Below are 13488 nucleotides of genomic sequence, written 5' to 3' on the forward strand. Positions count from 1 at the left end.
GAAGACAACAAAAGCTTTAGGAAGAAGAGAAAGGGCATTTAAAGGATTAGTTAGGAGTGCAGCTGAGTAAGTTAGTTCTGAATCTGTTATACAGCAAGAGTAGCAAGAACTGGATCAGGACATGGGCCTTCTCTGACCTCAGTGGCTCGCTATTGGCCAAGGTTTCTCTAAACAGAACCACAGTTAGCCAATTAATTAAGGAGACTAAAGTATTATAAGCAGAATGATTTCACCACTCAAATGTTTCCAAAAAAAGATCATAATAACCACTCTAGTCAGATGTCAAACTTAAAAGGACCCTTGATTGCATACACAGATAACAGCAATTTAGAAACATTAAAAACTAGGACTTTAAGGCTAAGTTAATTTCATTCTTGGTAGCGATCCAGAGCATACTTTAAAAGTTCAGTGCTTATGAATAATTTAAATAGCAAAATTTAAATAGTGATTTGTGGAATTCCAGTAAGCACCCATTTGGAGCCTCCAATTTCCTTGCTGGCAGACTTCGGGGAGGCTTGGTTTTAAGCCATTGAAGTGTTTTAGTTGGAGGGTTTGGAGGACCTATTAACACATTCCTACAGTGTCAGTAAAGTGCATCCTTTGGTATGCATCCTTCGGGCTGCCTATGACCTCAGAGGAGGCATAGAAGTCAGTGGTGCTGGGGCCAGGTTCCTGACAATGGTACTGAGGCTGGCAATCTTCTCTTCTAGGAGGAAATTTTTCTTCTCTGCTGTCTTCTGTCGCTGTTCAGTCATTTCCAAAGCTTTCAACAACTGGGCGTTTTCAACATACAAATCCTTCACCATGGCATCTGTTTTTGAATTCTTGCAGAGCTAGGACAGATCAAGAAACATCTTGGTTCCATTTGTGTTAACAACTCCCAATTTAAAGCATAGGGGAAGTTAATAGTGGCAAATCAGTTCTGCTACCTGTGTGCTTTGTATCAGTACCTTTTACCGGTGTACAATGCAAACAGAAGTGTGGATTTATTCTGCTTGTATTCCCAAATATTAAGTCTGATACTAAAGCCTAATTACAAAACAAAAAGTGAATTATTTTTTAAGGGCTCCAAAATTAATTTTTCCCATCTAAATACGTGCTATTACTTTATCTTTTTTTAAAAATACTAAAAATGCTTGTCCAACATAGCATTTTGAGATTTTAACTGCATTAATATCCACTCTTCATAGATGTGCTTCACCATTCAAAACTACAACGTGTAATATATATATATCAAGATATTTCAACATTAAGCAGCTTAGGAATTGTTTTGGCAATTGCTTCTCTTAACCCATTTTTTTCTCTCCTCTACCAACCAATCCCCCAAAGGTATGCCCTCTCTTATGGTTAGAGTCTGGAGTCTACAGGGAGGCAGCACGTTTGTTAGCCAACCTGGTACCTTAATTCTTGCTCCTGTTCTTGCCTTCAATCTTTTTCCCCACATTTTATACTCACCATTCCATAGCAGACTCAAGCAGGTAGCAGAATAAGGAGTGGCTACAGAATGGCCGACTTATTGCCATTTCCAGGGTCATAATAATTTAAGTAGCTGGCAGGTACAGTACACTTCAGAACTTATTTGTGAAACGTCATAACTCACCATTCCTTCCTTCCCCACACCTCTTTCAATTAAGACATTTCAGTGACCCTTCATGCTTAAAGGACAAGATTCACACTACTAGGCATAGAAGTAAATGCTTTCTCCTTGGCTGATTCTCCTCTCCTTCCTAGTCTCTTCTCTTAGGACAGCAGGAGCTAGCAGTGGTTTGTATTTACAGATGCCCACACCCCGTTTTCCCCATTCTGTTAAATTACTGCAGCCTAGCCTGCCTCCCTAACTGTCTACCCAGCTCTCTAGCCTGCCTCCCTAACTGTCTACCCAGCTCTCTAGCCTGCCTCCCTAACTGTCTACCCAGCTCTCTAGCCTGCCTCCCTAACTGTCTACCCAGCTCTCTAGCCTGCCTCCCTAATCTGTCTACCCAGCTCTCTAGACTGCCTCCCTAATCTGTCTACCCAGCTCTCTAGCCTGCCTCCCTAACTGTCTACCCAGCTCTCTAGCCTGCCTCCCTAACTGTCTACCCAGCTCTCTAGACTGCCTCCTGTCTACCCAGCTCTAGCCTGCCTCTCTAATCTGTCTACCCAGCTCAGCCTCTGCCTCCCTAACTGTTCACCCAGCTCTCTAGCCTGCCTCCCCAATCTGTCTACCCAGCTCTCTAGCCTGCCTCCCTAACTGTCTACCCAGCTCTCTAGCCTGCCTCCCTAACTGTCTACCCAGCTCTCTAGCCTGCCTCCCTAATCTGTCTACCCAGCTCTCTAGCCTGCCTCCCTAATCTGTCTACCCAGCTCTCTAGCCTGCCTCCCTAACTGTCTACCCAGCTCTCTAGACTGCCTTCCTAACTGTCTACCCAGCTCTCTAGCCTGCCTCCCTAACTGTTCACCCAGCTCTCTAGCCTGCCTCCCTAACTGTCACCCAGCTCTCTAGCCTGCCTCTAATCTGTCTACCCAGCTCTCTAGACTGCCTTAACTGTCACCCAGCCTCTAGCCTGCCTCCCTAATCTGTCTACCCAGCCTCTAGCCTGCCTCCCTAATCTGTCTACCCAGCTCTAGCCTGCCTCCCTAATCTGTCTACCCAGCTCTCTAGCCTGCCTTCCTAACTGTTCACCCAGCTCTCTAGCCTGCCTCCCTAACTGTCTACCCAGCTCTCTAGACTGCCTCCCTAATCTGTCTACCCAGCTCTCTAGCCTGCCTCCCTAACTGTCTACCCAGCTCTCTAGACTGCCTCCCTAATCTGTCTACCCAGCTCTCTAGACTGCCTCCCTAATCTGTCTACCCAACTTTCTAGACTGCCTTCCTTCATTTCTCTATCCAGCTCTATAGACTACTTTCCTACAACTCTCTACCCAGCTCTCTAGACTTGCTTTAAGAGGCCTTCAGGAAGCTCTCTTTAGGCTTCTAGATCTTGTGTGATCCCATATGGAAAATAGAGTTATCTCTTGTTTATTTTTAAAGCTTCCATCTGGAGAAATTCTTGGCGTCTTCTAGGTCTGCTAGAATTTACACTCCACATGCCCAGGAGTTTCACTTTGCTCACAGCTGTGTCTCTAGTGCCCAGAACAGGATGTGACACATAGCAACTTGTAATGACCATAGGAACACACAAAGGACTACCTGGATAATTGCTCACAAAAGGGGTTTTCCTCCCCGTCCTTCTCTGTTTAAGATACAGAGCAAAGGAAAGTTTCTGCATGCATCTGTTCTTGCATGCATCGGCATTTAGATCTCTCTCCTGGCACTAATATTCTTAGGTTTTATGTATCTAGAAAACCAGGGTTGGCAAATTCTGCTCTGTACCCAACCAGTTTGTCTCAGCCTCTGTTTTTGAGAGGCTAGGAAAAGGTTCTTGTCCACGTTTTTTGTTTGTTTGTTTGTTTTATACACAGGTAGTTTTTAAACAGAGTGGTCATGTCTATAATTAGCAGGTAAAAAGATCAAGTTGTTTAATGGTCTAGAATTGGGAGTTCAGACCCCATTCAAAGCAGGCTTTTGGAGCCTGGTGATAGCAATAAGATGCTTAAAATAGTATTTGTCTGCTTAACTATTGAATGTGTGTGGGGTCATATACACGTGTGAAAGTCAGAATACAACTTATGGGAATTGGTTCTCTCATTCTACCACATGGGTTCCAGGTATTGAACGTAGGTTGTCGGGCTTGGTGCAATACCTTTCACCTACCAAGCCATTTCATCAGCCCAAGGTACTTTTTGAGGTTGTCACAAACTACTGGGAACAAGAAAGCCAATGTTACATTTATTACCCAATTTCAAAAAATAAATGTATCATCTTCTGCTTACTTAGAGATGTATATTTCATATCCTGGATTAAAAAAAATCTATATTTGGTTCAAGCCATTGAACTTCATTAAGAACACTTTAGACGAGAGCCACTGCTAGCAAATATACTGTATAAAATTGTGGACAATCTTATAAGGCCTCAGTGAAGTTTTGAAAAAAAATTGTGGAATGGAATTCTTATTTTGGGGCTTATATGAAAGTAATTCCTAAGTTTTCTAGACATCTCCAGCAGAATTAACTTTTATTAACAACACAAATCAGCAGCAATAAAAAGATGCAAAATCTGGAGTTCAGACTAGAATGTTGGGGCTAGAAAGATAGCTCAGCTAATAGAGTCTGTGCCTTGCAAGTATGGGGGCCTGAGTTTGATTCCCACATGGTAGAATGAGAAAACCCACTCCCATATAAAAAACTGGGTACAGTGAGTAGTGCAGAGGTGACCCTGTGCAGGGAGAGAAACGCCTAGCCTAATCAGGGAGACCCACAGTGGATAGCTCCCAAAGGCCAACATCTGAGGTTACACACACTCACACACACACTCACACACACACACACTCACTCACACACACACTCACACACACACACTCACACACACACACACACACACACACACACACACACACAGAGACACACAGAGACACACACACAGACAGATACACAGACACACACACATACACTCATACACACACTCACTCATACACACTCACACACACTCAAACACACACAGTCACACACACACACTCATTCACACACACACTCACACACTCTCACTCACACAGACACACACACAGACACGCACACACCACACACACACACACACACACAGACACACACACACTCACACACACAAAGACACACACAGACACACACACAAACACCCACACACACACACACACCCTGTGTACCCCCATACAAACTGGAGTGTCAGGACAGATAGAAGTGACTGAGGCTTACTTGCTCTTTGAGCTGATTCACTTTTTCTTGAAGAAGCCTTTTCACCAGCTTTAGTTTTTGCTCAACTTCTATCATTCGTTCTTCCATGAGATTTACAAGGTGTTCCTGGCTTCCCTAAGGAGAAGAGGGAGAAAGAAGTGTATTATCATTTGAAAATCATGTCAACTAGAGGTACTGGTAGTTACTGTCCCCATAGACACCTAGAGAAAGGACAGCTGATGCTTTCCTTTGTAACCAGAGGATGGGTTTCTGATGTAATGGGAGTTGTGGGCACTGCACATGTTGACAATACCTTAGAAAAGTAGCACAATCATAGAGCAATCTAGGAAAAGACAAGGCTCTTACCTTGGCTCCATCATCCCCTGATATTAATTCTTAAACCCCTGATTGAAACCCATGTGCACTTTTAACACAGTGACTATTCAAAGTAAGTTAAAGCAGGGGACCAACCTTCTACTGTGGTTTGTGTCTTTGTGATCCCGCAGGCCTCTGAACATGGCAAACACTGGGTTATTTGGGGTCACCTAATGTTTCCAGTCAACTGCAATGCACGCCTCTCATTTTCCTGTGAAATGACTGGGGACCATCCAAGGGTTGGTGTCGTCTTCATCATATTGAACTTCTTCCTGCCAGCCACCCTACTCCCCTGACTCTCAGTGATGTGTCAGTGTGAAGCCAACATCGGACTAGGGGGCGCATCTATCATCAGAGCAGGTTAGAAGGGAAAACATCTCCTCACAGACATTTGAACCCAGATAAAGCCACAGGACAGAAGAGGCATAGCCTTTCCTCTCCCTCTCATACACCAGGGTGGGAGTGAGGAGACACGAGTTGAGGAAACAAAATGACCTGGAGAGAGACGACACTGCTCATACCCTCGCTTATAAAAATGCCCACACCAGGAATTTCACATTTTAGGAGGCGCTTCAAGTCCTTAAGATTATTATCAATTATTATGATTATTGTGGTTCAGTTTTTACGACTGGGTGATAGCTATTTTTTAAGAGACGTACTTTGACAAGCATGGAGGATGCTCAAACATGAAACCATGTGACCGATTTGAAGACAATCTGTATTTAGGAAAAGCTTAACACGCAGTTTCAATACACAGGGCCATGGCGGTCTGGCCTTTTAAAAGAAGGCCTATATTTTAAAAGATATAATGACTTTTTAATGTTTATGCATAAGGAATAATGCTTGCTTCAAAAAACAAAACAGAAAACCACAGTAGCAGGTAATTCAATGGACACTGAGTGCTACAAAGGAGAAGGCAGAAGAAAACAAAGAAGACAGCCGTACATTTAAATTTTGCTTTATTGTTGCATCAAAATTTCCCTTTTTTCTGTCAAAAAGTATGGTACATCTTATACAAAAACAGTATAAATAACCCTGATTTTCTTCAAATTCCATATATAAAAGTAGTACCTTCTTTTAAAAATAATTACATCATATGGAATGAGAAAATATATAGAATATATGCTTTCAAGAATCTTAAATCCACTCTTTAAACCGTATAAATAAGCTGATTTGTAGCAAGCTGAAGTTTGTGACTGATTCACAAAGTCTGTCACGTCTGCATAAAGGGGAGACAATACTGTGAAGGCTTTAGCCGTGAAGTAACAGTCGAATGATTTAAAAGAGCACTTGATTCCAACATGTCCCAGCTCATGTCTGTGTACGGTGTGCGTGTACATGTGTGCATGTGTGCATTTGAGACTGTCATGGTAACAGCAGCCCAGTTTTCAGAGGTGCCCAATCCTCCTGCAGGAATCTGCGTGCACCGCTCGCTGCTCCGGTAGCAAGGCCTAGAGAAAGAAGGCAAGTGGGATACTTCACCCTGGTGACAAGATTATGGCTTATTTGTAGGGGAGTCTAAATTCACGCACTTATAACACAAACACATCCTTAGAACACACAGTCACACTACACGTGCAAACAAAGCAACGCAGAGGCAGACGGAACTTCCTCTGTTCACAGGCACCATGCAGGTTTGTATAATGTGCAGTATTCTTAGAATTAGCGTCAGCTCAGCAACTGGAAAAAGAAAGGGCCTAGAAGCCATGCTAATGTGTTTAACAGGCGCTTCTCTGGCTGAAGGATTTTTTTCTTAGTTTCTGTCTAATACTGGAGTTCTTGGAGCAGACATTTGTTTTTTGTTTTTGTTTTTTTTTAATTCTCAAATATTGATGGGCAGATTAGGAAAAACTGTGTCTGGGAGAGCAATGAGTACCTCTTAGCCACATTACTAGGAGAGCCTTTCAAAAACAGAGGCCAAGGTTTCAGACTTCTACTACACAATGAAGAACTGAAGCTTCCCTTTCATACTCGATGAAAGCCGTTTTTATTAGAAAGTTTCACCGTAGTGCTGGGGAGCTGAGGTGGTCTGCGGAGAGCTGGGCATGGCTTTAGCAGTCCGACCAAACAAACAATCTAGATCTTAAAAGCTGACTCTAATAATGGGAGGTGAGAACAGTACATAGAAAGCTTCTAAACACATGGAGTTTTCAAGCATATAAAGACTTCTCAAAGGTTTGAGGTTTGTGCTAAGAAGAGTGAGGGCACGGCACGGCACGGCACGGCACGGCACGGCACGGCAACCTACCAATAAGAGGAGAAAGCAGAAAGCTAATGTGACTTGCAAAGCTCCTCTGAGAGGATTAAGGAACTGGAAAACTCCTTATCAAATATTAACTGGGCCTTAAGTATTTGTAAACTAGAAAGAATTGACTTAGATATAAACAAAGGAGACATTTTTATTTTTGTTTCTCACTAGTAATTATATGAGTAAGAACAAATTTATGAAAAAATAAAGATTATATACTAAGGAGAAACAATTATTTGGAGCTTAGGTTGTTTTTCAAACTTGAAGCTTTCAAATATTGAGTAAAGTGAACTAGGTAACTAAGAACATGGCGCTAAGGAACTGCACATTCTCCATCATTAGTTATAAAGAATCCCCGCCTGTGACCTCTCAGACCTCAGCAGGCCACACTGCACGGAGAACCAAGAATGTCTGTCAGTGGAGATTCCTGCCCCAGGATTGAGTTTGTGACATTTTGGGCACCAGACAAGACTGTTGGGCCAACTCTGCACTATGCACAAGGAACCTTGATCCTCTGTCATGCACAAGTGTGCAAAGGAGGCCCAGCTGCCTGACTTACAAGGAGAGAACTTGGAAGGAAACATGAAACCAAAGCGAGTGCTGGCACTGCGGTTCTGTGGGTGTGTACAGGGAAGGCAGAGCTCTTCATCCCCACCTTCGGACTGGTTTGTTTTTCAAACAAGGGTAAAGTGGACAGGATGCTGCGAGCTTCCCCACAGAGAAGAGCACTCCGTACCTGCACTGTGTTGGGTTCGGAGGTCCTGTTGTCAAGCTCCTCCTGCAGGTGCTGGCTTCTCTTTTCTGCCTGCAGCAGCTGCTGTTGAAGCTGCAGAAACTGCTCCCTGGGCACCATCGGACAGGCTTGCTGCTGGAGCAACTGCAGATCCCAGTGAGAGGATGGGCTATGCGTCCCAGCGGACCTCAGGGGCTGCATCTGAGGGACAAGGGCAAAGCTTGGTCAGTGCAGGGCCTTCTGCCAAGGAAGGTGCCAAGCAGGGAGTACTGAGCCCAGGATCCATCCCTTCATGGCCTTCATAGTCCTGAGCACTTAAGCAGGACACAGCCTGGTGGAAGTGTGTGGGAAGAGCCCTTTGGTTGCCTCTTGGAGATAATACATGAAGTGATCAAGACTTGAAAGAACAGACCTTCCTCACTCCTGAGTGACTATAAGGGCATGAGGTCTATGATATACATAGCATATCTAAATTATATCTACAGTTTTTTATTAAAAGTGAGACAGGAGCTGGGAAGATGGGAGAGAGTGCTTTTGCTATAAGCTTTTCTCATTTTCCTTACCACCATGGAGATTTGTAAAGAAATCTCCATGAAATCCTTAATTCGTTGGCTATGTATCTTCTAACCCCAACTGAGCATTTTAAGATTATTGTACCTAAAATTATTTCAACCTATCTTGGTTCATTTACTAGGAGTTATAGCCTCAAATAGCAACCAGACAGGCTAGTGTGGGGCATCAGGTCACCCAGAACTGAGCTAAAAGTATTGTTGAAAACAGCAAGGAAACAGTGTATCAACATGCCGATGAAACTTAAGGAATGGAAAGGAATGCATTTTAGCCAATGGAACATGCTACTTTTCAACTGTCAACACATTCAGCAGACTCGGGCCCAATGGGAGGCATGCAATACTCGTGAGCAGGAACGGAACTCAAGAGGAAGCACCTCCGGGCCTATGGGAGGGTGAAGGACCTCTCAGTTCAACTATAACGAAATGTTATGAAGTTTCAGAGCCACTATCCATTTTTTTTTTAAATTCTAAGTCTCTGGGCTATGTCCATTTTGAAATAGTAGTAGTTGTAGATATGAAAACATTGCATTACTTAGGATAAAGAGTTTGACGGGATTATGAACCTACAGGTTCCTAAGAGTGGCAGTTTTCTTCAAACTGCTTTAAATATTGGGGAGAACCCTTGTAAATAGACATTCTATGTTAAAGCAAAATAAAAAATGTATACTGGCTCTTGTCCACGTACGTATGAGCTGCCACAATGAACAGAAATGACTGCACGGAGACGAGGTGGAGACATCCCCATGCCGTGAGAGTTCACTAAAAGAGCGCTCTACCTTTACACACTAGCTCGGACACAGAGCTGCGCCCCACTCTGCTGCTTCCAACCACTGAGTTCTAGGTTAGCCACAGACAAAACAAAAACAAGAGAAAATTACAGGAGCTCCAGAAAGAGTAAGAAAAGCGCAAGTTATAGCACACGAATAAGAATATTTCAGCAGCCAAGGTCACCTCTGCTGTGTGTCAGCTTACAGTCAAGGACCTTACAAACTACAGCTCTGCAGCGGCACCCTCATCTGCTGTAATCCGGTTGGCTGTGAACTTGTGAATTTTTCGGCCTCATTTATAATCTTTAATTACACCAGAGTGGATATGTGTTCACATGTGCCCCTTAAACTAGTTTGTAGAGACGAGGCAGACGTCTCCCAAGGAAGTGTGTGCACCAGATAAGAATCATTTTCTCAAAGTCTCTGACCCCAAAGACGCTGAGAGAGGAACACTTCCTTGCCTGCTCATCACACCTCAGCCGCACCGATGGGAAAACTGCCAGAGAGGAAGGAATCCGGGGATCCCTCAGGTTAAGCACAAAAGACAGCAAAAGCATCAATACACCACCCTCTACAATCATACTGCAACCTGACTTACCAGGCTGGTCGGAAGAGTGGTTACCGCCTAAGAGTTAGAGCTGAGAGTAATGAAAGGTTTTAGAAGCAGTGGGCTTGATTAAAACTATTGGATTATAAGCTTAAAAATGGGTAAAGCTGTAAAGTTGTTATATACATGTGCCCAAGGTCTAAGAAGTAAAACCACACCCCAAGCCCAACTGTATAATTTAAACTGTACAGGATGTGAATTATCTCAAAAGAGCTGTTCAAAATCCAATCTGGAACTAGATGTGGTGATGTGTGCTAGAAGCACTCAGGAGGCTAAAAGCCAAGGGATGGCGAGTTCAAGGACAGCCTGAGCTACATGGCTCAGAAAAGTGAAGGAGGAAAAACAAATCCAGTCTATAAACTGTAGAATTAATAACTCAGTCTTGCTTCCTAATGGGAATTTCACTAGAATAGTATGTAAAATGTTCTTTTTTGTGTTTAAATTCATGCTTTTCCCTTACTCACTTCCGGTACCAGGAACATTCATTTTCCTTATCAGCAAATATTTACTACTAGAGAAAAAGAATGGCAGGAAGTGGCTGATGCCTGTTAATAATAGAAATGGGCCTGGAAGAAGGGGGCTTCCCAGGTTAGGGCAAACAGGCGAAGATCCAGCTTACTGGTAGAGCGTGTGGACCAAGTCCAGCACTGGATAAGTGCATTCACCCTGCCACCCTTCAGGGTCTTACCAGAGCTCGGCCTCAGATATCTTACTCATCAGAGCCTCTTAACTATTTCCTATCTACATCAAAGCACAGGCTGAACTCACGGTTTTGAATGCATTTATGGAGATTTCACCAATCTTCCCATTCGTGGATAAATTAGAGAACATGAAGTTGTCAGAAACCTCAGTGGTCATTTAAATGTCAATGTGATACCTTTGCCCACATTTCACATTATTTTAAAGCTAAGTACTAAAGCATCTTGCCATATATGCAGCTTTATAAGGAAAATACTTTGTCAGGCAGAGGTAGCACATGACTTTGATCCTGGCACTTGAGAGGCAGAGGCGGGCAGATCTCTGAGTTCTAGGCCAGCTTGGTCTACAGAGTGAGTTCCAGGACAGCCAGGGTTATACAGAGAAACCTTGCCTTGAAAAACCACAATAAAATTAAACAAACAAATAGAAAATACTTTGAAAACCTCCTTTCTATAATCCTGCCTTCAAAACAAAACAAAATATGTACACACAGTATTTTAAGACGATAGCAAGATACATTCTATGTGTGCTTTCTTATACAGATTTTATAGTTAGATTATTATGTTAATCATGTTAGATTATTTTTTCATCTACCCACAGCAAACCATCTCCATCAACTATTTGCTTACTGAGGGCTATGCATTTGTTTTTATCCTGTAATGGTTCAAAAGCACACTGGTTGCTGGGCCAAGTGAACACACATTGATCGGTTTTCCAAATCAGCTTAACATTTGCCAGTTGTACCTTTCCCAGGGTACAGCTGAGTTACAATGTTGCCATAAGCCATGAATACTTTGTTTTTTGATCACTGGAAATCCAGCCCAAGGCTTCACACATGCAAGGGAAGTCCCTCTACCCCTGAACTATATTTTATAAGATGGCAAATTCCTGGCTGAGAGGTGGCTCAGTGGCTTAAGAGCACTGACTGCTCTTCCAGAGGTCCTGAGTTCAAATCCCAGCAACCATGTGGTGGCTCACAACCATCTATAATGGGATTCGATGCCCTCTTCTGGTGTGTCTGAAGACAGCTACAGTGTACTCATATATAATAAATAAATAAATCTTAAAAAAAAAAAAGATAGTAGTTGCTGAAAAGAAACCTAAATGCTTTTAGAGTTCTACATACATCTCGACAGGTAATTGGAGAGTGATGATATCATAAAACAATGCAGGATAGGATACATCGGGAAACCGTTACATATACACCAATGACAAGAGAGCTCTGGGCCCCTCAGGCAGTATCAGGCAGAGTCCTGCGATCCACATTTATTGATATATATGGCTCTTATATTTGGGGTTAAAGTTACGCTTCATTCTGCAAAGCAGCATGGATACCTATGACTGTAAGTAACTAAGCAAACTTGTCTGTTCATTTGGGGAAGATAGACCAAAGAATCAAGGCTGACAATTAGACCTTTCCAGAGGAATTCAATGCTATGTCTGGTCTCTCCAGAGAAGTGGCTCGTAGGCATTGGCCAGTTTAGATAGTTTACTCCAGTACTAACCTCCATTAATTTCTCGTCCAGTCTCACCTGGTTCTTCTTCAGACCTTCATTTTCCAAATGGATTGTTTCTAATTCTCGCTCGAGGGAACTCATCTGACTGACCTGTAAAAACCAAACAAAACTTTTAAAAAATGAGTTGCTCTCTTTTATTTTGATAAATTTGCATTAGAGACCTCTCGTCTCGGAAGAAAGCCAAGGTGATTCTGCAAAGAAACCTACAAACAACAATTCGGTGCACATTAGTGCACAGCTGGCATTTAAGCAATCTGGATTTAACCACCTCGTCTCACAAAGACCAGAGTTTCCTAAGGCAAGCTGGCTTTAAACTTCTCTGCCACCCACCGTAAGAAATACACATTACCCTACAACGAAGTAGCTGTGCCCACAAGTGTGTGTGTGCACATAAGTTCCAAGCGCATACTTAGTGGAAAAACTACTTAAGAAAACACAGCCCCTCCCTCTCCCCTTGAGCCAGCACTGCCCCGGCTTCACATACAATCTCACTGACTCCTGATGCTTGTTTCCCATCAGGGTTTTATTAATCTCCATTTTTCAGAAACTTCCTCTTTCCTCTAACATTTAACTTCATAAATAAGAGTGAAGATAAAAATCAAAAGCTTTTCTTTATGGATTTCTAAGTAAATTCTTTCTATTCAGATGCACATTTCTTTCCAAATACTTATCAAACATTAACTGGGAGGTAAGGAATTTCTTAATCCTCTCAGAGGAGCTTTGCCGGTCATATTAGCTTGGCACGCCCCATGGTCCACTCTGCTTTCTCCTCTTATTAGTAGATAGCTGTGCCGTGCACTTCTGTCCCTCCTTCTTAAAACCTTCAAAAGGCTTTTTGTTGTTGTTTGTTTTGCTCGTTTTTGGTATTGCTTTTAAAACCTGGGTTTTAGGGGCTAGAGAGATTGCTAAGTGGTTAGGAGCGCATACTGATCTTCCAGATATTCTGAGTTCCTAGAAACCACGTTGGGCGGCTTACAACAGCCAAAAACTCCAGCTCCAGAGGATCTGACACCCTCTTTTGGCCTCAACACTCATGTGCACATACCCATATATAAACATACTATTTAAAATGAATTCTTTTAAGGTGATGTGTGTGTGTGCATGTATGCATGCATTCACGTGTGTGCATGCATATGTGAACCGTCTTCCTTCTAAAAGCTTAAATTGTTCTTGTTTTTTTTTTTTT

General features: G+C 42.8%; 1 protein-coding gene across 8 annotated transcripts in view; it reads right to left on the reverse strand.

Annotated features, from left to right (window-relative positions):
• Positions 1-282: 282 nt before the first annotated feature.
• Nin (ninein) overlaps positions 283-13488 on the reverse strand; it is a 101108-nt gene continuing 87902 nt past the window's right edge. For 7 of the 8 annotated variants that reach the window (XM_032907876.1, XM_032907878.1, XM_032907880.1 and 4 more), the window contains 4 exons: positions 12291-12392; positions 8144-8341; positions 4806-4919; positions 283-833 (listed from right to left, as the gene is read on the reverse strand). In XM_032907876.1, coding sequence (XP_032763767.1) covers positions 624-833; positions 4806-4919; positions 8144-8341; positions 12291-12392 — 624 coding nt within the window. In that variant the 3' untranslated portion in view covers positions 283-623. Of the gene's footprint in view, positions 834-4805; positions 4920-6101; positions 6611-8143; positions 8342-12290; positions 12393-13488 lie in introns of those variants that run through there. The other variant, XM_032907881.1, reaches the window with a different exon arrangement.

The sequence above is a fragment of the Rattus rattus genome, chromosome 7 (genome assembly GCF_011064425.1).
Source record: "Rattus rattus isolate New Zealand chromosome 7, Rrattus_CSIRO_v1, whole genome shotgun sequence".
NCBI classification, from domain to species: Eukaryota; Metazoa; Chordata; class Mammalia; order Rodentia; family Muridae; genus Rattus; species Rattus rattus.